Source organism: Thermobia domestica, chromosome 2, assembly GCF_964235325.1.
Source record: "Thermobia domestica chromosome 2, izTheDome1.hap1.1, whole genome shotgun sequence".
NCBI classification, from domain to species: Eukaryota; Metazoa; Arthropoda; class Insecta; order Zygentoma; family Lepismatidae; genus Thermobia; species Thermobia domestica.
In genome coordinates this window covers 291,597,521-291,620,973 of record NC_137455.1, presented here as the reverse complement: position 1 = coordinate 291,620,973, position 23,453 = coordinate 291,597,521, and the positions used below count along the sequence as shown (strand labels likewise).

The following is a 23,453-nucleotide window of genomic DNA, read 5'->3' as shown; positions in this document are numbered from 1 at the left end:
CTTTTTTGTCTTATGTTATGACTGTTTTCTACATACCACTTGTATATTCATTTGGCAGTAATATCCATATGGTCTGATTCTATTAAAGAATACACATGTTGCTCAATAACAGAATGAAGGAAAAATATACTTTCCTGGTAAGCAGACTGAAGGGACGTAAGAATCTACGTTCAACTTTTTGGACTAAGTGTCTGGAAGGCAGTCTACGTTTTTGTGAACAAAAGTATATCAAACTATGACGTACGCATATCGCAATACGATCCCTTTCCTGAATCTTCACAATGTCAATGTGCTGGCATTCACACACTTTCACGAAAATCTTTTAAAATTTAGGTTTTATGATAACTTTTATCCAATTAAGATTTAATGTTGCATTCGATATACTAAATAATAACTAATATCTTTAATTTTCTTTTCTGGATTAGCGTTATATGGTCAAGGTATAATGTTCCGTTCCATACTACACGATAATATTCATTAGATATTTACTTTTCCCCGTCACTCATACCGAAGGCGTTACTAAATTCACTTCTACTTCACCACGTCTTTTTGCAGCAATATTTGTCTTACTCTACTTTCAGAAGCAATATCGTAAGTATATCAGGTATCGGAGGTATATCACGGAAATATCTTCAGTTCTGTCTTATGTATTAATTTTAACACAATTTTTCTTTTAAAAGCTTTCATGCTCTTATTTTTCCGTTACAACAAATGGAATCATTGCATATTTGTTTCGCATTTTTACTCTTAGCGTCAACAATGGATATCAAACTTTTTAAGTGCGGAGCGGAACGAAAATTTGTGAATTTAGAAAAGCATAAATTGTTTCCAAGAATCGTTATTACCACTAAAAATACCAATTAGAGTATCCTAAAACTAGATTTCTTACTTTCGTGATGTATACCAAACTCTATACGTTAACGTAATATCTTACCATAAATTTATGAGCAACCACAAACTCGTTTCCTTCTATTTCCCATAGCATGACAAGTCCATCTCTACTAGCACTGAGAGCAATGTTCTTGTGCTTGTGGATGTCAATGGAAGTGACAACCGAACAATGTCTTGAGACAGCGGTATTACACTGAGAACTGGAATGTGAACTCCTCATTAGATCACTGAGATTCCAAACACATACTCTGCCATCGTTTCCAGAACTAATCAAGGTATGGCTTCTTGTTGAGGATGAAAGCGCTCTCACTGATCCTGCATGACCACTAAGTGTGGAAAGTAGGTTTTCCTGTAACAAAAAGAAGAAAAAGTCAGAACATTTGGCAGACATTAGTCAGGGACTATACACAAGTGATAAAGACAGCTTTTGGTTATCATGATGAATCATAGTTCGTATTACATCATTCATGTTTCAAAGAAGCACCGAACGTAACCATGTTTGCGTATGACGTGGAGCACATTTGTAACGGAGCAGGATTGCTTTGTTTAAACTTTTTCCTTTTCTTGTTACGTTTACTTGATTACTTTCTATAATGTGATTTGTTTCGCTATGTGAATCCTTTACTTTATAAACGTTGATCATGTCTAGCCGGCATTCCTATTCTCAGATAACCTGAGTTCAAATATTTCATGTTATTTCCATTAATTCTGTCTGTATATGTGAATGTTTATGTTTATTATTTATTTTTACACCATTATTTTGTCTATAAGTGTAATGATTATTTTGTCTTTCGTAATGTTAATAGAAAGTGTATTCAGATGACAGTGTCAAACGTGCAGAATTATGTCATTTTTCTTTGTCTTTTTATCATATAAAATTTGTAATTTTTAACTTTTGCAAAACTAAAACAACGGAATCAATCTAATCGAATATTTATTATTATTACTTTTGAACTTGTTCTAGAATTCGAGTTAAAGCTGTTTATAACAAGATTTAATATAATTTTACTCACTGCTCAACATATTTACTGTATTTGAGAGTTGAATTCTGAGATTATTCTATTGCATTAAATTTTAGGTGTTTTATCAGCGTGAAATCGCTGTCACATTCGAACAACAAAATTCGTATGTAATGCATGTTTCATGGAGTAGATATTTTATTGATGTCCTGACTGATTTGGAATAAGAATAGAATTTGGAAGATTATTAAAACATCGACAATCTAACTTGTTATATTTACATTTTCATCTGTTTTGAAATTATACAATTTACGTTTCTATAACTGCTAGAGAACTTCCCGGATTTTACTTTGGATGGTATTCCACTTACCTGATTCTCGAAAAGTTTGATCACGTATATATATATATATATAAGTGAGTCATGACGACTTGTTGATACCAATACGATATCTACTGGACACACCACGCATGTCAGTCAATACACAGATAGTGTTTCCACATTACAATCAAATTAAGACGAGGTATTAAAGCTAGTTTCCAAACATTGGAAAAGCATTCTTTTAAAGATACAATCAATGTTAATGAAAATATGTTAATGAAAATATGTTAATGAAAATGTCCAATTCCTAATTTTACTATGAAAAGAAAATTAGTGCTAGTTGATTTGTGTGGTTTTTAAAACAAACATTTGAGAGAACTTTCACTTGATACTTTGAGGGAAGACAAAGAACCTGCGGAAAGACATATCTTAGAAATGACATTTTAAACAATATATCATGATTAAAAACAGTGATGAGTCAGTGAAACTAGAAGTCAAGAATTTTGGAAACCACTCAGTTAATTACTTAGCTATCGAAGATAAAGTGCCCAGTGTATGTTAAATTTTGAGGTATCTCTGAGGAACATAATTTGTTTCTTGCAGAACCCAACATTCAAGAATCATACGATAATGAGAGTTCAATTGTTTCAAGATGTTATTTTTACTTGCATATCTTTGAATTTAGTTGATTTCATTTTGCTTCATTTCCATTTTCGATGAACTCTTATATTTCTTTTAAGATCAACTGTTTATTAGTCATACCATCATAGAAAAACAACACCTCTGATACAAGCTTCGAGAAGATCATAAAATAAATAAACACACTTGTTTATTTGACGGGATTTCATAAAATATATCAGAGTATAGATATTCAGAAAATTCATTAAGACCAATTATTAGCATAAATCCACCTAAGTTGCGTTCTATATGTTTTCGAGACTAGAATTTCGGCGATTTTTTAAGCTATCCCCTTCTTTAAGAGCACTTAGAAACGATGAATAAGGAAATTTAAGTTATATAGAAGGTAAATTAAAACGTCACCGAAATTACAAGCAACAAGACAAAGATACAGAATGTATCTCAGGTAAGTATACAGTAATGTAAATATGTGCTCTTTGTGTACCATAACGTATTATGATAAATGTTCAAAAAACAAACTGGACTTAAAACATTTTCGTAAAAATAAGGGTGTGTTGAGGATTAGTATTTTGTCTTCTATATAACTAAAAATAATTTCCTAATCTATCTTTTCTAAATGCTGTTTTAAAGGCAACAATTCAGAAAAAGTAAACAACAAAATAGAATACAATTTACATAAATACATATTCTTTGCGTGCCATATGCACTCAGATCAACTGCTATTCAGTAATAAATATTAACTGAGGATTGATAGAAATTATACGAGGAAAAAAATTAAGTGGTATACGAGACCGAAAAAAATATATACATAGAGGACAGTTGAATCAGAGATTTTGTAGTATTCGAAATTCGAGTATAGTGCACTTGAGTGAAACAATGATGACAGGTAATTAATACGAGGAAAAGAGGCTAGTTATGATATTATTTGGAAATAGACTGAACTCTGAGCAATAAGATAAATGATGTGTTGAAAGAAACGAAAAGAAAAAGATTGAGAATGTATCAATTAAAGTCGGACAGTAAAAAAAAAAAAAAAAACACTATGTTACAATCAAAACATAAATGAAAATCACTGTGCATATAAACTTTCTAATTCACGTTAAGTGTCTTGTAAGTTAGGATAATGATGAATTGAAAACAACTTACAAGAGACCAACTTATAATGGAGTAACTAAGTGAATTCAACTTAAGATTATAATATAAATTTAGTAAAATCTGCTGTTAACAACTACATTCAAAATCTGAATGTTAAGAACGTGTAAATAAACTGTTGGAAAGAATGCTTCTGAATTCAACAAAAATGACTGCACATATTCAACTCATCCTGCATATGAAGTGCGCTAAGTACTGTTGAATATTTCTTTACAAATTAGAGATTTTAGAAATTCGTTACAACAATATGGCATTGTATCTTTTTATCAAAACATGTTTAGAAAAAAGTAATAATTAAGTGAATGAGCTTACCTTTAACGGCTTTTCAATGTGAATGTTTGTCTTCCCATAGGCGAGAAGCGGCTCATCATCCGAAGATGTAAATGCGAAAACAACTCCTGGTTCAGACTGAATTTTTGTCAGTTCAGCACCTTGACTGGACCAAATAATTATCATACCAGTGGATAAACAGCTGACTGTATATTTACCCTAAAAACGAAGAACACATTACTCTTCTTTAACATACAGTGGTCAACATTAAGTCGATACCTGTCTACATTTTACAGCGAAACATGAATTTATAAATGTACATAAATGTCAGATAAATGATACAAAGTTACTGCTGACTCATTTCCCAAGTATTTCGCCGCTTCATAGTTAACAATACCACAGTTATTGAAATTCAAGAAGTGAAAATATGTCATTAAGCCGGAGATCAAGCTACGTCTTCGTGTTTTAAAATGCTGAGTGCATTAATATCATGCACTTCTCCTTCATATCATAACACATTCTTACTCTTGAGATCATGAGGATACGGTTTACTCAACTCTCATCAATCGGACGGCAGCACAGAAGTCTAGTCGTACATTTTCACTTTTGCAATTTAACTGTATATTAACCTATAGGACATTAGGCATTAAATGAAATTAAATGCTATTTCTCTTTTACTATCGAAGTAATTCTTGCAAACATTTTTATTCTATAATTTTAACAATTTCACGGAATACATAGATCTGAATCAGGAATTCCTTAAAAACTGTAGGAAAATCAAACTCACATCAGTTACTTATATAACTACTATGTTAAAAATTAAAATCACAAACCAAAGACATGATTTTGTATGTGAAAATCTGTAATTTTACATATCAGTTTCTTACCAAGCACTCCATTCTAATAACTGGGACATTATGAGTCCCGATAGTTTTGGATTCGGCGATAGAACCCGGTAGTCGTATCTTGATTAGACCATCTTCGCCACTAGTGACCACGTACTCTTTTTCACGATGATGACACCAACCACATGACTTAACATTGTCTGTCCAGAAGTCTACTAAGTTGAAATTCTTGTAGCGTTTTTGTTTGGAAGTTTTAATACTCTGTAGAAAATCAGTAGCAACAACTACCATCGCCTACGGAAAAATAAATAATTACAAATCAGATTACACTGAAGACACATTTGAAGAATAACTGCGATACATTGTAGGATCACGTCTAATTGATAGACTAATTTTACGACTTTTCGTAATCAAAAATTATCTTAATTACTTTTAGGCAGGTTAACTCAATAATGAGTCACAAAAAAGTAGGGAAACAATGGATTGATGAACTGTTATACACATTTAAAAAAAAACAAGAAAGATAAAACTAACGAAATAACTAAATACATATACAAATTAGTCTTAATGGCATTCGACCCAATACAGTATGCAATTACTTTCACACACTGCCGTAACTACTTGAAATTCATGTTTTTAACTTAGAATATCATATTCATTTCATACACCAATATATATGGTTACCTTTTACTGTAGAATTCTATTAAACAAACGCTTTCTTTAAAAAAATTTGATCATACAACAAATGACTCAAGTACTAAAGAATATTCTTAAAGATGGTTATTTCAGTACTTCTTTTTAACACCAACGATTTCAAAACCTGTAGTTGCCCCTACATATATAACTTTTTTTTTTTTTTACTCCAATCTTGACTCAACTTCCAAGACAAACGGAATTACAATGACTATAGCTTTGAATCTTAAGGCTGAATATTAAGAAAACAAAAAAGCTGAAACGTAATGCAGTTTCACTTTGGAAGAAAAAATAAAGTATGGAATCAAAAATAAAGTACATTTAAAGAAGATTTTCTCTTAAATTTAATAGTGCAAAAAGGTAAAGACAGTGTCTCTTTGTGGTTAAATAGCTATGCTTTCTAAATGGTCCGTGTTCTATATGGACACGCACATATGGTCCGTGTTCTATCCTCAGTGGAAGTATTAGCTTCAGATACAAACCTAAGTACTGATTGTCCCACCTTTAAAAATTAGATCTAGTTTTATATCGACACGGTGCTGAAAGGAATGTAGATTTCCAATCAATCGATCAATAGGTAAAAAACAAAGAAACAAAAAATGTAACAATACAAAAAACTATTGATGTTATATTTTCTTCCTTTTAATTATCTTGCTATATATTGCTGGAAGATTTGCTTATAATTTTACATTTTCCTGTAATTGTTCTATCATTTTCTGTTAAGAAATACGAACCAACTAAACAGGAAGGGAAGACTACAAATTGATGTTTTACATCAGTGATGGTCAAATGGGGGCCCGCGAGTACGTTTCATCCGGTCCGGGATTAAAAATTTAAAATGTATGATCTCTCTTATTCTTGTAGAAACTCATTGTTGCCATTAAAACAGTTCTTCATTTTTTACTGTACATTAAACATTTTTGTTTTAATACTTGAGTAATAATAATCACTTAACTGTCATCACTTGAGTGTTTATTATTTATTTATTTTTCGTTTATCTGGCTCCCAAATATGGTGCATATTTTGTCAAGGCCCTCAGTTTATTACAAACTGATCATCACTGTTTTACATTAAAGCGAATGACTCGGATGAAGAGATGGGATTAACAGAGAACTGTAAAAAAAATGTAAACTCAATTTCCAACAGCAAAAGATTGTTAGTGAAAGCAGAATACTTATAACCACGATACACTTCAGGAGGAATGGATGTTCCGCATCCACAAAAATTTCATCCATGTTACCCTATGACCATATTTCGGCACAACAGACTTTTCCTTTATTTCCGTAATTAGAATGTCTATGTTAAACTAAGCTTAGGATCCTCTGCTTCTCTACCGACCACATTTAGAATTAAGTATATAAAATAATGCCCCCAAAATAAAATAAATAAGGTATTTCACTTAATTTACTTATATACTTGTACAACAGATAATAAAAAAACAATCTTACATTATCTCCTGCAACTGCTGCTAATTTATCTCCAGTACGGTTCCAAGATAGATGCATAATTTGTTCAAAATGGGCTGCTATGAAGCAATTCACCTCCAGGCAAGGTGGATCACTGTCTTTCTTAAGGCACAGAAAATATACATTGCCTTCAGTTGAACCTATTTAAAACAAAGTTAATTATAATTTCAGAGATGAATTTCATTCGTCAAAGAGAATGTAATTGTATTTATGAATACATATATTGTAGTAAGAGCAGTCTGTTGTTAATATTAAATAAAGAAAGTGCCTTCACTCGAATTTATATACTACTGTTTTTCAGCTGTTTCATAAATGATAATAGAATGGTCATTTTGACTTAGAACCAGTAAAATGTATCATAAACAAAATTCTCAACTGAATTAGACTTAATGTCTTAGCTTTCTATATATTTAACTAATGTCAAACACTATACACAGACCAGATGTACAATATAAATAAAATACACTAATGAATCTGTACGTTTCTTCTTATTGTAATGGCCCATTATTTAGGTATATAGAATATACATTTTCATTCCTTTCAAAACAACTCCAATAGACCTTAACTAACCATAAACTACCACAAAACTTCCTCTAACTATACTCTCTATTATTAGCACGTTCATTTCACACATTTCACTAATACACCAACTCAATATTATATCCACCACTGTATGTATCTTAACTAATAGTATTAGATCAGCAGTGATGCCAGGGTTTATATTCAAGGGAGAGAATATTGTAGAGATATAGTAGTGATGCTGTGCCTTGTTGAAGCGAGCCATCCTCCTCTTCATTTATTTTAACTCAAAACTACAGGAAGTCTGTAATGTCCTACAAGACACATACAATATTCTATAAAAATCTGGGTGTGCTTTATAAATATTCAGGAAAATATGTTATATAATTGGAGAGAACGCGCCTCTTTACTAGTAGCCCATTTCAACTGCAAGCAATTAAGAACTGCAAATTCTTTAAAAAGCGACAATATTCTATTTTTTCACGAAAGTTATCATACAATCCTTATTTAAATCTTAGGGTTGAGGCGGATTAGGCGAGTCAGGATACTTGATTGACTTCAACTGCAAGAGAGAAAATTACGTGAAAACCTCAATAAAAACATACATCATATTGTGTTAAAATCGTGTAATATTCACGAAAGTTATCATAGAATATATATTTATTGTTTTTTAAACCTAAGGAAGGGAGGAGGATCATTCTCTTGTTCTCAACTGTTCTCTTGTTCTAAGTAGTGGAAATGATTGTGAAGCCTCAAAAAGTATACGTCATATTCCATGAAAATCTAATATTTTTGCGAAAGATATCTTGGATCATATTTTTGAATTGGAAGTGTGGGAGAAGAAATCCATACCACATTCATCGCTCATTCTTAACTGATTTTAAGAAATAATCAAGGGGAGGGGGTTATACTAGTACTTTATGTTTTACTGATTTCACTCCCATACAGCGTTCTTATAAAACCTTAAAGAAAATGTATACAACAAATTCGAACAGTTATAATGGAAATTATTGTAGAATATATTTTTAAAAATGGGGAAAGAGAGTAATCCATCCCAAATGAAGTGATTGAATTCACAGCTCATTCTTGACCGGCTTTAATCCCAAGCACTGGGAATTATGGTTGAGTTGATTTTAGTTTAGCGTCCCGTTCAGCAGCGAGGCTATATGAGACGTGGACCTACTGATTAACGTGGAATCCGAACCACATGAGCTCCCGCCGGGAATCGAACCCGGGTCTCCCACGCCAAAGGCGCGTACGCTAACCGCTTAGCCACGAAGGAGCTCACTGGGGATTATGGAAAATAGTCAAAGGAAATATACATTTTATTGTATCAAAAACGAATGAATTTTAGAAAATGTATCGTGGAACTCTAAAAGAAATGGGTAGGGGAGGGGAGAGCTACAAGAGTAAATCTACTACTTTATTCTTTGCTGGTTTTAACTCTCTGCAGAAGAGATAACTGAGAAGCCTCAAAGAAAAGGTACGGCACATTATACCAAAAATCGAACATTTTTAACGAAACTTATCATAGAACATATTTTTGAAACTCAGTGGAGGCCGAGGGGTGAACAACATTCTTTCTGAACAAAAGTTTTAATCTAATGATTCCATCATGTAGAACTAGTCTTCAGTATAGCACATACTAAAAAATCTGAGAAAAATATTTCTTAGTTACAGAGATAGTAAGCATCAAACAATGCAAAAATGCGCTGCTTACGTCACTGAAACAGAAACAAGTTGTTCTGGAGTGATGTTACATGTCGGTTCCCTTCTCTGAGTCATACCAAAAGCTTCAGGGAATGCTTTTATATTGCAGTTTCTTACTGTAAACTACAAATAACTTTAGTGTATTTGATGCACTGAAATTGCGCAAACTTTCACTCCCTTATCTATTGACACTGATAAAAACTTAATGAGCAAGGAACAAAATCGGAAATTGCGCGAAAAATGTTGTGCAACGTTGCCATCATCACCATAAGCTTTTCAACCAATAAAAATAGTCATCAGAACGCAAGTTATTTTAGGAGGGAAAATACACAAAGTAATGGATTTAATAGTATTTTCAATTATCACTATTATACGTGCACACGGGCGTCGTCAGAGAAGGGACGGGGGAACATGTCCCAGTCAATAATTTTTTGTATCATGTCTAACTGAATGAAAATAGTTGTTCGGAGAAAATAACGCTGCGCCGGATAACAAATGGAAAAGAAGCTTTTCATAGACACTACAATAGTCTATTTTACTTCCCTGCTTCTGATGTTCATACGGTGATCTCTGTTTTGCTAGAGATCCAAACGAAAACTGCCACGACTTTCAAAAACCAGCAGAAGTCGAAAGGAGCAAGTTCGTTATACACTGAGTTTAGGAATTCATAGATAAATCATGAGAAGGTACGTATGACATTTTTAAAAGTTATAGATTTAAACTCCAAGGATTGGAGCTGTAAACGTGAAATGTTCTGTAAATATACATCTTTTACTTTGTAAATATTAGAATGTAATACAAGTCTATCTCACAAAGGAATGGCGTTTATACATTTTATTTCGGTATAAAATTTCATACAATTTTCTGAATCCTGTTGTCTGCAACGTCGCGGTGGAAATTTGCGCAATTTCAGCACTTTCTGTTCCTTGTTAATAAGCCATAGATTAGAGATTATCAACGATCTAATCCTTAGAAAAATTTAAGCAATGTCGTTGCACCGAGTGGAATAGTAGAGGAAAAGTGTCAAAATAAGTAAAATACTTATTATATATAAAAGTAACGTATTTTTAAGACCTATTCTTCTAGTTTAAAATAAACTAAATGTCACCTGTAATGATTTATTATTACAAATATATTAAATATATATCACAAGGATTATTTTATTACTATTTTAGACCAGAAACATTAGGAGTCTAACTACTACATCAATTCTAATTAAAAATAAATCACGCATAGATTGAGAACATCTAGGCAACCATTTTACAGCCACAAATATAGCTTTTTTTATTTTCAAAACTTGGCTCTCAGTAGTTTGAAAGTTCATGTTCTATTGGAGTCTATACACTTCTCCCATTCTTAACTATACACACTGAAAATTTGTCGCCATACATATTATAAATGTACTGAACTTCCATGCTATTATTCCACAGGTACACATATAGCTTCCTTTATCAAAAAGCTCTTAATGTCTTTTAAAAATTTCGTATCTTGCTACATTCTTTATATTTTTTCTGACGTAGTAATAATTCATTTTTCATAATTTCGTTTGTAGGTTAGTTTCCCTTGCATTGCTCGATTCGCTTGAACAGAATACTGTGTGTATTACTCATGACATATCAAACGTTCGTACTCATTCAGTAACCAAGGTACACGATAGTTCATTAGTATGGAGCGCAACGCTAGCCGAGGGGGCCCTGGTTAGATCATAGGCTATGTAAGCTTGTTATATAATGCCCATTTTACGTAAATGTATTAAATAAAATTACTATAGCAACTGTCTTCGTGTGCTTGTACGTGTAGCATATATATATTACGGCTTCTAAAAGAACTGCAAAACTTGGATAAGTACATATGTTCATGGACACTCATTCGGTGTATTGTTAATGAAAGTAACGCTAGCTATTCATACATAATGGTTTAGTAAATCAATGAGCTGACTTTATTACTGAGTAACACTTCAGTAATATATGTTAGATACTTCGTTCTATAATCTTGCAAATTTGTACACTTTAAATTTGTCTTTAAATATTCAAGTTAGCAACGTCATACCTACGTAACAAGAGAGGGCTGCGGTGGCTCAGTGGTAGAGCGTTCACCTCTGGTGCATGGGGTTCAAGCCTGCTCCCGCCAAGTGAACTTTGTGGTGGACAAATACCGTGCGCGTGGGTTTCCTCGTGGTTCTTCCACTTTCTTCATTCCACCATTTCATTCATTTCTCATCTTCACCGTCCCGTTTAGCCTAGCCGGTATAACCGTGGGACGTAAAACTCAAAGACTTCATTTTCTACTCAACAAGAATTTTAGGAATGATATATTAAAAAAAAAACATCAAAAGATTGCGATCTTAGCCAATAATTAGTTTTTGGATCAGGGGCTACAGAATTTTTGAACGGTCCCTAAACTGAGTTTTCGTATTTTTTTACGGAATAAGCACATCATACTGAGTTAACTGATAGCTTGGGTTTGGCTATACTATATAAGACTTACAAGAAAACCAGATATAAGGCTTACAAGAAAATTTCTGACTGAAATATAATGGATCTTTTGATTGAAAAAAAAAGTACTATAACTATATCTAAGCCGTTTGACTACTCAGCAACGCAGACAGTTTCCCCTGAATTGACAGACGTGGCGGTCACTGTTTAAGTACACGAGTAACAGACTGAAATTCAATCACAAATTTCGACTAATTAAAATTAACGCATGAGCAACAGGAAGGGTTTTCCCCTTCATATTTGTGTCACCTTACTTCTATGAGAAAGGAAGACAATACCACTGTAGGATGTACTTGTATCTCCAATTCATTTAACTTTTAAAAAATTGAGTCCCTCGTAACCACATGATTATTTATTATTTATTTATTTATTTATTTGCCTATTTTGCATACAAATGAGAGTATTCTCGAGTGCGCATACAGTTGTCAAAATTACAAAATAATTACATATATGCTATAAAAAAAACTTACAGATAGAGTAATACATACATAACAATGACTATTATAAGCCTACACATTCATAACATAATTAACAAAAAACATTTATACATTGTCTTCAAAAAACTCATTTACCGAGTAGTAACATTTATCTACTAAGAACTTGTGAAGATCAGATTTGAACATAAAATATGATTTGTTTTCCTTTAGAAAGTCAGGTAACTTATTGAAAATTTTTGTACAGTTAATATATACGCTTTTTTGAAAAAACGATAACATGCAAATTATTATTAACGAATTGAGTACTGTATTTTTCGGCAAGGGAGACCCGGGTTCGATTTCCGGCAGGAGCTCATGTGGATCGAATTCCATGTTAAGCTGTAGGTTGACGTCTCCAAATAACCTCGGTGCTAGAAGAAATGTTAAAACCTCAATCTAACTTAAAATAATAAAAGGTACGGGCCACTGTACTAATTCCTTAAACTTCATCATGTGCTGCAATTATTACTGAAACATTTCCTTGTGAAATACAAACAAAATGATAAGGAATTTTCGGGGAACTTCACCGAAAGAAAACACATCCCCTTGTAGATTTTTCCATAAGAGATAACTTACGGCATATGTTAGGGTTATTAATGAAATATTTGTTTATAAAAGAGCATGAGTGGTATTTTACAAAATTGTTAAAAACTCACCCTAAGAATAAACTACCTCTTGAGGATATTCTGATGGAAGTGATCTATGCAACACTAAAAGAATAATAATGAAACATTTATTCATGACACACGACCAAAATCGCATTTTTTTTTTTTTTTTTTTTTTTTAAGAAAGCAGTTTGAAAAGAAACTCGTCTCCAAGAGTGAACTACCCCTTCTATTTTTTTTCCCCGAAAGGAATAATTTACACAATATTATACAGTTATTAATGAAATATTTATTTATGAAGTATGAACAAAATGGCTTCAGTCATTTGAGAAAATCGTCCGAAAAAAATTAACCATCCACAAATTATCCCTCGTACATTTTTAAGGGCAAAAGAGTTATGCAATATGGTCAGGTTAGTAATGAAATATTTATTTATGAAATATGAGGAAAATCACATGGTGTCACTTTTGAGAGAATCATCCGAAAATACTCACCTCCACGAATAAACTATCCCTTCTTGACTTTTCCCAGAAAAGTGACTAACACTACATAATGGGGTGTTTTTGGAAAATTGTTTTATGAAATATAAACAAAATCGTTAGAGTCATTTTTGAGAAAATAGCATTTTTTTTTTTTTTTCATTTTTATCCTTAAGTAAACTACCCTTACTTTTAGGGGTACGAAGAAAATTACAGCCTCTAGGTGAGTATATCAGGACGAACAGATATATAGATTTAGAAAAACCACTTTTTCCGTATCTATGGGCCACAAAACGTGTACCTCTTTTGATATCTCGAATTGGATTTTTTTTTTCACGATCACCATACGTTCTTCTCTCCTTTCGTCGCTCGAAAGTAAAAAATCGAATCACTCCATTATATCCTAAGAGGAAAAGAGCTGTGTAACGCTTATGCAAAACTGGGGGAACCAAAACTGTGACATTGCCACCTTAAAGATTTATACTACAAACTGGTACGTAAATTCCTAGATATGTAGTGATTATTTGTTCAAAAAGTACCTGTCTCGTAAATAAAATCTGCTGAGGAAAATGGTAATAATAAAGAGTATTCTTAACATTCACGCTCTTTAAGTAATAATAAAGGATAACTGAAATCTTTATTCCAGAAATTCTTATAAAAGTTTATATTTTCAAGTTTTGGAGCCTGAACTCGTGGATCTTTCTTCAAAAAAATCGCACAAGAAAAATTCACTGGTAAGGAAAGTAATGTATTCTTCCTGTAAATTTTCTTTCTTTCCTTCTACATTTTTTTTCCCTGTAAATTTTCCTGCAATGTTTAAAAACAAACATCAAAGAAGCACGCTGTAAAGCTTCTTCTGAAGAGCATGAACTTCTGGAATTACTGAAATAGTGATTAACAGATTTTAGCAGTTTCTGTGCAATGCATGGTCAAGTTTTATTTTAATGAAGGGTACTTCAAAGTCCATGAAACACAGAAGTTTAACACATATAATTTGATTTTCACTTCGTAAACGAAATCCTCAGGGATTTAATGTTTCTAGTACTTTAGTTATCATTTATAAGAATGGTTGATGCTATTGTCAAAAATCGATAATTTGTTAATCTGAATTTTATTATTAATATTACTATTATTGTGGAAAAGAGATTACGTGTCTAGAAATTTTTCCTAAAATTTGAAATATTCTACACTTATGTGTGTGGATGAGTTGGTAGACGTTGACACCGCAGATTTATGTAACGAAAATTCTTTTTTAAGTTACATTTTAGTTTTCGTAAACTAAGATTGCATAACACTGAATTCTGAAAGCTCAACATTACACGTGAGAAATGTCAAATGGTCGTAAAAATGCTAAACATCTCATCATTTATTATTCATATAAAATTCTTTGACAAATATCCAAAATGGAAGAACAAGTAGTGAGCTCAAGCAATTCACAATGCAGAAGCTCGAAGAACCACAAGTCGACTCTCGACTTAGGTCTCATCTCGACAATTACTATCCACTACCTGCTAAGTTAGTCTATGCTAACGATTACCAGTGGACTTGCAGCAAGCTAGATCGCTACAGGACAATTACAGAAAAGTACAAGAAAATTAGACTGACTGAGTCATCAGGAAGTAAGCTGAGAGCGCAGCCTGTCAAACTAGAAGGTCATTATTTTCATTGTGTGCATATGGCAGTGTTATCCTTCGTTCACATGTATCAATCAGTTCTCCGGTAACTCGTACACAGACACAACATGCTATTCTGAATTACATTTAAAAGGTCTTAATTGAAGCTTATGCTCTAATTCACTTACTCTATGCATATTGCTTATTGGAAATTTACTGCCACTTACCTAGGTAGTTAACTGTAAATATCATCAGTAGTACAACCTCTCGTATTTGACTTTATTAGTTCTTCTGCTAGATTACAGGTAAATATTACGTTATAGTATACACATATTCTCATGATACTGCTCACATGTATGAACAATATTATACATTGTTCCATGAAATAAATAAAATAAATTGAAATCATTTATAGAGAAAAATCCTACCTGCAGCAATATGAGTATCACTAACAGCAAGGCACTGAATTCTCCCAGAAGAAATAGGACACTGTACAATAATATTCAAAGAATCTGCATCCAAAAGATATACGATTTGTACATGACTAGTTAAAATACAAGTTCTGTCCTTTGTTTCAACTAAAGTTTCGATGGTTGAGTTTCCCACAACAACTACAGCCACTGGATCATTCGAAGCAGCATGACTGAGGTACCTCCTCACTTCACCCGTGGTATACCCTGCATAAACACTTGATCCACAGGATGACAAGAGAAGGCAGGCGAGGGAAGAATCATCAGATATAGACCCATCACAGATAATGCCAACTTTTTGTCCAACAGTTGATGACCAAACCTAATGTACAAAAGTCTCGATATTAGCAAATTTTACACATACATAAACTTAAAATTCATAACATAGTACAAGCAATACAATAAACTGTCTTTATTACACCATAGTCAAAATTTACACATTGAAGAAATTTAACATTAAAATTAACACAGAAATCTTAGAGCAAGTTGGATTATTCTACATTATAATGCACTCCCTTGTTGTTAAGAATTAAATTGTAATGTTGCCAATCTTGACTGCTTCTTTGTCTGATTTTCTGAGAGTCATTTTGAATACATTTCGTAATGATAATTATAAATTGCAATACAATGAGGACATCACAAAGACATACGCTAGCCTTACTTTACAGTGCTTGATTGTGAAGAAGCAATTCACAACAACATATTTTGAAAACTACTCTGCTTCATCATTGAGTTTATGACAATACTAACAGAGGTCACAAACTATTATGCTATTGTATCAGATTTTTAAAAAAATCCTATAAACCTAATAACAAAATGGTTGAAGGAATTTATGTTACAACACAAGAAAATTTAAAATGTACTACCGACAACAGTTTTGTGATGAAAATTTAGGCTTGTTTTCGTAAATATTAATAATTTTTGAAACTAGCGTTGATAGATGTTATTGATATATTTAACTCGATTCATCGAAGTTTAGCGATTGAGTGCACTTAAAAAATGAACTGGATATGACAAGTCCACTGTTTCCGCTCTTGGTCAACATAATGACGAACCCCAACGAGTCCTCAATTTTATCAAGTAACCAAGAAAGTTCGTGCGGTTTTCGTCACTCATCAAACACGGCCCACAAAAATCTTAAACACTCGTTTTATTCTTCGAAATAATCACCATTAGCTTCAATTACATGCTTCCAACGAAAGACAAGCTTATAAATGCCGTTTTAAAAAAAAGAAAATAATAATTCTGGAGTAACATTGTGATACAGCCTTTGTGACATCGTCGCGTTTTCGAAACCGCGGTTCCCGCAGGTGGATATACATGGGCAAAAACAGGTAATAGTCCGATGGGCGACGTCCGGGGAATAGGATGGATTTCCCAGCTCAGTGTTTTGATCACCTCTTTAGTCGCTTTTGCCGTATAAGGTTTGGCAAGATCGTGGAGGAGAACTCTTCTTCTGCTAACCATACTGGCTGCTTCTGGAGCAATAGCTGGAACTCTGGAATTGTGACGAGTAGATCTCGGCTGTCATGTTTTTTCCGCTTTCTAGATATTCATAGTGGACTATGCCAGCGCTGGTCCACCAAACACACAGCATTACTTTCTTTTGATGAATGCCCGGTTTAGCGGCCAACGGGACCGAACCAGAAGTCGATCAATGATGTTTCCTCTTCCAGTTATCATACTTGATCTATTTTTCGTCACATGTTAAGATTTGGTTCAGAAACGAGGCTTTATTATGGCGCCACAGCAACGATAAAGAGATGATTAACCGTTGGAACTTGTCTCTCTGGCACAGGACAAGAGGAACCCACTTGCTTAGTTCATGTCATCCTAAGTTTATGAAGATGTGATCGAATGGTTTCGTCAGATACTCTAAACCTGTGTGCAAGCTCCTGGAAGGTTTGATGAGGATTCTGCTTGATTTCGTCCTCCAGCTGGACTTTGTCGAAGGTGAAAGGAAGACCAACATGAGGCTTGTCTTCAAGGCTCTCGTCTCCAGAAGAAAAGCGGCTGAACCACTTTTGAGCAGTTTGTTCACTCACTGACGCGGAGTCTTTCCAAACGCGGAGCATATTCTTCTAGCGGCCTCTACAGCTTTTTGTTTCCTAATTTGTACTCGTAAAGCAAAATAGGCCTCAAAATCTCCCTTTCCAACGACATGTCCTTTCGAAGATTGCGCTTTCTACAAAACCGATAGCGAAACGTGCGACTCACTGAACAACTTTTTTATAAGGTTTGAAAGGAATGTAAACATATGACGTCATCAAAAGCAATTTGACCACACTAATGCTACAAAAGTAATTATTCTTTAAAACAGCATGAACTTTCTTGGCTACCTGATCCACAGAGGTTAGTTTATGTATATTGACGATTGTCTTTTCAGGTACAAAAAATGTCTTTCATTTACGAAACGGTAAGTTCCAAATGAAGTTCACAGTATTAATCCAAAGATTATTTAGATTGGATTTATTTAAGTTTATCGTTCCTTTTTAGCATCAAGTCTCTATGAGACAAAACTTATTGCTTAAAGTGAGATTTGCATCACTACTTAGGTTTGTATTCGAGACAAGTGTCCCCACCGGAAATCAAAGTCGGAACTATGAGCATCACTTACTCGGTCACGAGAAGGCACCGAAAAATTAAATTACTGAAAAATATAAGACCATAAATTCGATTGCTTACTAAAAATATAAATAAATAAACTAAAAAAATAAATAAGATTAAAAAATAGATTTAAAAATTGATATTCTATAGGCTCAACAATAAGTTTGTATTAAAATAAATAGGAAACGTACAGCCACAATACACAAAAACAGAACTCAGCATATTATCCTCATACCATATGCCGTAAACTTTAGGAACCAAATGGATATACTTTTTATTTTAGGACCAAAATATGGCTACAATTTGGAAAAAGCAGCATAAATGGTCACTAAAATTTTTATAGAAACATAATAAACTCGTATCCAGAATGTCGATGATAAATGATCGAGAATAACCTCAGTGCTGAAAAGGGATGCTTCTCAACAAACCTACTTGTACTCGTACCGAAGATTGAACGGGCCTCCCGTACCAAAGTTGGCGAATTTAATGTTAAGTATTCGTCTATGCTAATTTTCAACCAATCAAGGCGTAACACTTACCTTCTTACGTTATATCTTTTCCAGTTAAAAACTAGTATTAATAATGCGACAATTGAAATACTTAACTACATGCTCTTTTTACATATTTTGACACATATATTTACTTCTCACTGTTATAATTATCAAAAGTTTGAAAGTAAAATGCAGTCAAGATTGTCAATGCTATTTTATCTATTTTATTAAATAAATAAAATGGAAATAAAAAAGAATGTCTTTCTCTTCTGTATTAAAGTTACTTTTCTAAAACAGAATTGAAATTATATTTAGAATTGAAATGCCCATCCTTCTCACAACTGGTATCATGCAAAAGTGTTCACTTCTGTGGAGTCCTTATAAGAAAAGAAAAAAAAAAAATGTTTTTTCAGCATACAGGTAAGGTATATTCACTTCTAAATTAGAATACCTGGATTCGACCATCTCGATCTCCTGCATAAAGAAGCTCTTCATTTCCAGATACACACAAACTAAAGTATGCTGATGATCCTCGCCCGAAGCTACTAATCTGTTGCAAATAAAGATAATATAGGAGAGTGGTTACAAATTGAAATAGTGGCTCTTAATTAGGTAAGTGTTTTTAGATTAAAAGCAAATTTTAACCATATTTATATGTTTCTGTTTTTTCCTTTCACTATTTCAGATTTCCTTATCATAAAACATCTACAATCATAGAACAATTTAGAAACACTTAACACTGAAATTTTGTAATTGAATTGTAAACTATGATACAATCTGTATTAATCTGAACACAGAACATTTTTCACTTACAAAGCCTGAGATTGCAATACATCAATTAGGTAGGGTTGCCATTCGTCCCGAAAAATCCAGGACCGTCACGGAATCGAGATCTACGTCCCGGCGTCGCGAAAATATTTCTCGGGACGCTTAAATGTCCCGGATTTCAGCGAAGAAGAAGGGAAGGGTATATTATAGTTTGGTTTTATCACAGGATTAAGTATATGATTATTCTCTTCAACTTCTGAGTATGTCTATTCGAAAGTTAAAGAAAAAAAATCACGATTTAGCACATTATCATTGAACGAAGCATTCGTTTCATTGGGCCAGGAATAAAAAGGTTTTACTGCTCAATCTGATTCTTATCTTTAGTACTCTGTTTCAATCTGCATCTTTCTTCTGAAATATTGTAATCAATAATCCCTGACCGATATTTTTGGTAATTTTCCGCTGACCATTCAAGAAGAAAATTATATTATTTCAATTAATAAAACGGAAAAGACAACAATGGGAAAATATTGGAGTATTTTTTTAAAAAAAAAAAATAGAAGCTTATGAGGTTGGTGAAAACGTATTTTTTGAATTATTTGAGGCAGATTTTTTTTCCTTCTTTTTACGCAACAATGGCTACGCTTTACGAGAAGGTCTACTAAAATAACTAAAAATGTGATTACGTAATACTTGAACAACTCTATCTAATTTGAAACAAAGTAAATTAGTATATAACACTTCTTTCCATTTTAAGTATTTCAAAGATTCTGGTAATTTAGTAGCGTTCCGGATTTTCATTTTCGACATATGGCAACCCTACAATTAGGAGATTTTACGTAAAAGAAAGAAAAAAATGAAAATGAAATGAAATCTTTAAGTTTTACGTCCAACGATTATGCCGATTAGGCTAAAGGAGACGGTGATGATGGGAGATGGGGGAATGAAGGAAGTGGGAGGGAACGGGAGAACCCCGAGAAAACCCACGAGCACGGTGTTTGTCCACCACAACGTCCACACGGCGCGAGCTGGGATCGAACCATGGACCCCAGCACAGGAGGTGAACGCTCTACCACTGAGCCACCGCGCCCCCGTAAAAGAAAGAGCGAGAGAGCTAACGCTATACGTTTATATGAATAACTAAACTTTATCTAAAGTTCTTTTACTATTTTCAAAGTTTCAGTTTAACATATGCCCCATCAAGCATTTGTACTGAATAGTATTATAAGATATAATAAGATATAATAAGATATAATAAGATATAATAATAATAATAATAATAATAATAATAATAATAATAATAATAATAATAATAATAATAATAATAATAATAATAATAATAATAATAAAGTTTTCCTTCTTTTCTTTACTGTTATGTGAAAGATTAAAACATTCGCAAACTGAGGCGGAATAATAATTAACACAAAAAATATTAAAGAAAAATTGCTAATAGAATTATTTATAATTAATCGTTCTTATAATTTAATTAACTGAGTTTTAGCACTTCAAAAATACTGCTCACATTAACGAAAAGTCAACATGAAGGAATAAATATACCTGTGTGCCAAGTTTTGCATCCCACACTTTGACAGTGCCATCTAATGACCCTGATATCACATGATTCGCAGAAGGAGTTATCTTCACAGTCTGCACTGAACTCTTATGCCCATGAAGAATCTAAAACAGACATAAAAAAGTATTAGTATCAACTGATTGCAACTACTGCGATATTATCTTATTTAATAAAATCAAAGAATAAGAGCCTCGTCTGGAATTAATGTCTAAGTTAATATCGTCTTTGACATTACGTTATCTGTAATCTTGCCGCACTAAGACTGACGACAGAAAGGTTATTAAAAAAAAATCGAGAAGTTTGTAAGATTTAATTGAAGTCATGTTTAGCAATACCTTAAGTACCGACTTCGCCTATTTCTTCCCTTAAATACTTGAGTGTGAAGGATGATATTCCTTGATAAGAACACTCTTCAGTAGAGTCACTATCATAGGCAGATATAGGCATTAGTTAAGGCATTTCTGAATACGGTTAAACCTTGAAAATTTCTTAATTAGTACCATCAATTCACTTTACCTTCTATGTTCCACTAGATTTAAATGCAGCATTTTATATATGTACATATATAAAACTTGAATTAATATTTACTAATAATACAGTAACGGGATCAAAATTACTATACTCAAAGCGACAGAAACTCAATCAGTGACTATCTTAAAAAACCTTACACGAGATATGCTACAACAGACGTTCAAAGAAACTCAATGTCACACCTCTGAGATAATGATGGGAATACGTGTTTGATTAGTTTGAGTCTCCCATTAGCAATGAGATACTCACTGAAATATTTCAAACTATGATAATATATCTAGCGCAATGATATTAATCGAAGAAAATTTCGTTCTTTTGAAATTATTCAAAAGTTATAACACAAGATTTCCTGTTGATTATCCCGAAATTAGTAAAAATAGTCGGCCACAGGAATACAGCTCGCTTGCAAGATTTTTTCCACTGAGTAAGTTCAAATCAGACTATTTATGGACAGTTTTCCTTACTACCATCCTGTTCATACTTTTCCAAGTCCGCAGCATGTGTTCTGACTGAATTAGATAACCATCAATTAACATAAGAATTATAACGAAGTTCAATATAAGAAGTAAAAAAAAATATTACAATAACTTTTATAAAAAGTTAGAATTTTCATATACCTTGTACGTACACGTTATGCGTATTGATTTTTTTTTTTTTTTTTTTTTTTTTCATAGAACATGGTGGATTTAGAGTGTGGTACTGTTTACAAGTTGTCAACCGATGTCACAGAAGAGCTTCAAGATATGTGATATTAAAACAACACTTCCGAATTTTCTCCTAAAACCATCAGCTTTGATGACTTCGGCAACCACGTGAACAAGAAAAGTTAATATGCACTTAAGGTTGTTATGGTATTATTATTATTATTAATAATAATAATAATAATAATGTTTGAAATTTTTATTGCGAACAAACAGCTTTACAGCCATAAAGTGCTCCCCTCCCCCCCAAAAAAGAAAAAAGATTTATACAAATATAGGGCGCATGCATATAGACATAACATACAAGTGAAAACATACAAAAAAACATGCAATACCTATTACAAATGAAAATGCAATGAAAGTCTTTAAAAAAAGTATATAAGCATAATTATTATCTCAAGTAACATCTCATATAAAATACACTCATTCATAAGACTAAAAATAATAACATAATAAAATGAGTATACAGAAAAGTAAAGAAATTGCATATGACATATTTTTAAAAAAATCATGACCAAGATAAAAAAAAAAGAAGTGTAATATCCAAAGAGAAAAAATGGATAAAAGAGAAGAAAGATGATAAGAAAGGAAAAATAATAGGAAAAATGAAAGGAAAGATGATAGGAAAAAAATGATAAGAAAAAAAAAGCAACCTAAAAACCCTAAATATTATTCAAATGGCACCTTACAAGTTAAATAGGAAAACATTATAGAGTCTTTAGAATTTTAATTAATTGTGAGCGGATTTTGGCAAAGTTACTTTGAAAGATATCTAGAACATAGTAATACTTATTGGCTGTATCTATGGTTTTATAAATTGAACATTTCATGGTAGAAGCATTCGAAACAAAAGGTACAAAATTCCTGACACTGCAATAAGGAATTCTTATGGACCATACATCATCAATAGAAAAAACACTGTGAAAGAAACTCAAATCAAAAATTCACTTCCTATCAGTTAGAGGTAACAGATGAAGCTCTTTAGATATGCAAGACAAGCTCATATCTTTGAAATTTTTAAACTTCTATCGTAATCAGGATAAAAAATTGTTTCGAACAGATTCTATAGCATTTATAAAGTACTTAGCTTCACTATTCCAAATAACACTGCCGTACTCAAATGAGAACGCACGTTGCAAATGTATAAAGTATATTCGAAAAATTACGGCAAAGCCATTTTA

At 32.6% G+C, this 23,453-nt stretch overlaps 1 protein-coding gene across 3 annotated transcripts in view; it reads right to left on the bottom strand.

The window, feature by feature from the left end:
- The window catches only part of LOC145678572 (telomerase protein component 1-like), a 556,234-nt gene that overhangs the window by 56,601 nt on the left and 476,180 nt on the right, over positions 1–23,453 (bottom strand). For all 3 annotated transcript variants that reach the window (XM_081748879.1, XM_081748878.1, XM_081748880.1), the window contains exons 32-38: positions 21,025–21,144; positions 19,151–19,249; positions 15,560–15,923; positions 7,217–7,374; positions 5,118–5,369; positions 4,273–4,449; positions 935–1,240 (exon numbers count right to left, since the gene is read on the bottom strand). In XM_081748879.1, coding sequence (XP_081605005.1) covers positions 935–1,240; positions 4,273–4,449; positions 5,118–5,369; positions 7,217–7,374; positions 15,560–15,923; positions 19,151–19,249; positions 21,025–21,144 — 1,476 coding nt within the window. The remainder of the gene's footprint in view (positions 1–934; positions 1,241–4,272; positions 4,450–5,117; positions 5,370–7,216; positions 7,375–15,559; positions 15,924–19,150; positions 19,250–21,024; positions 21,145–23,453) is intronic.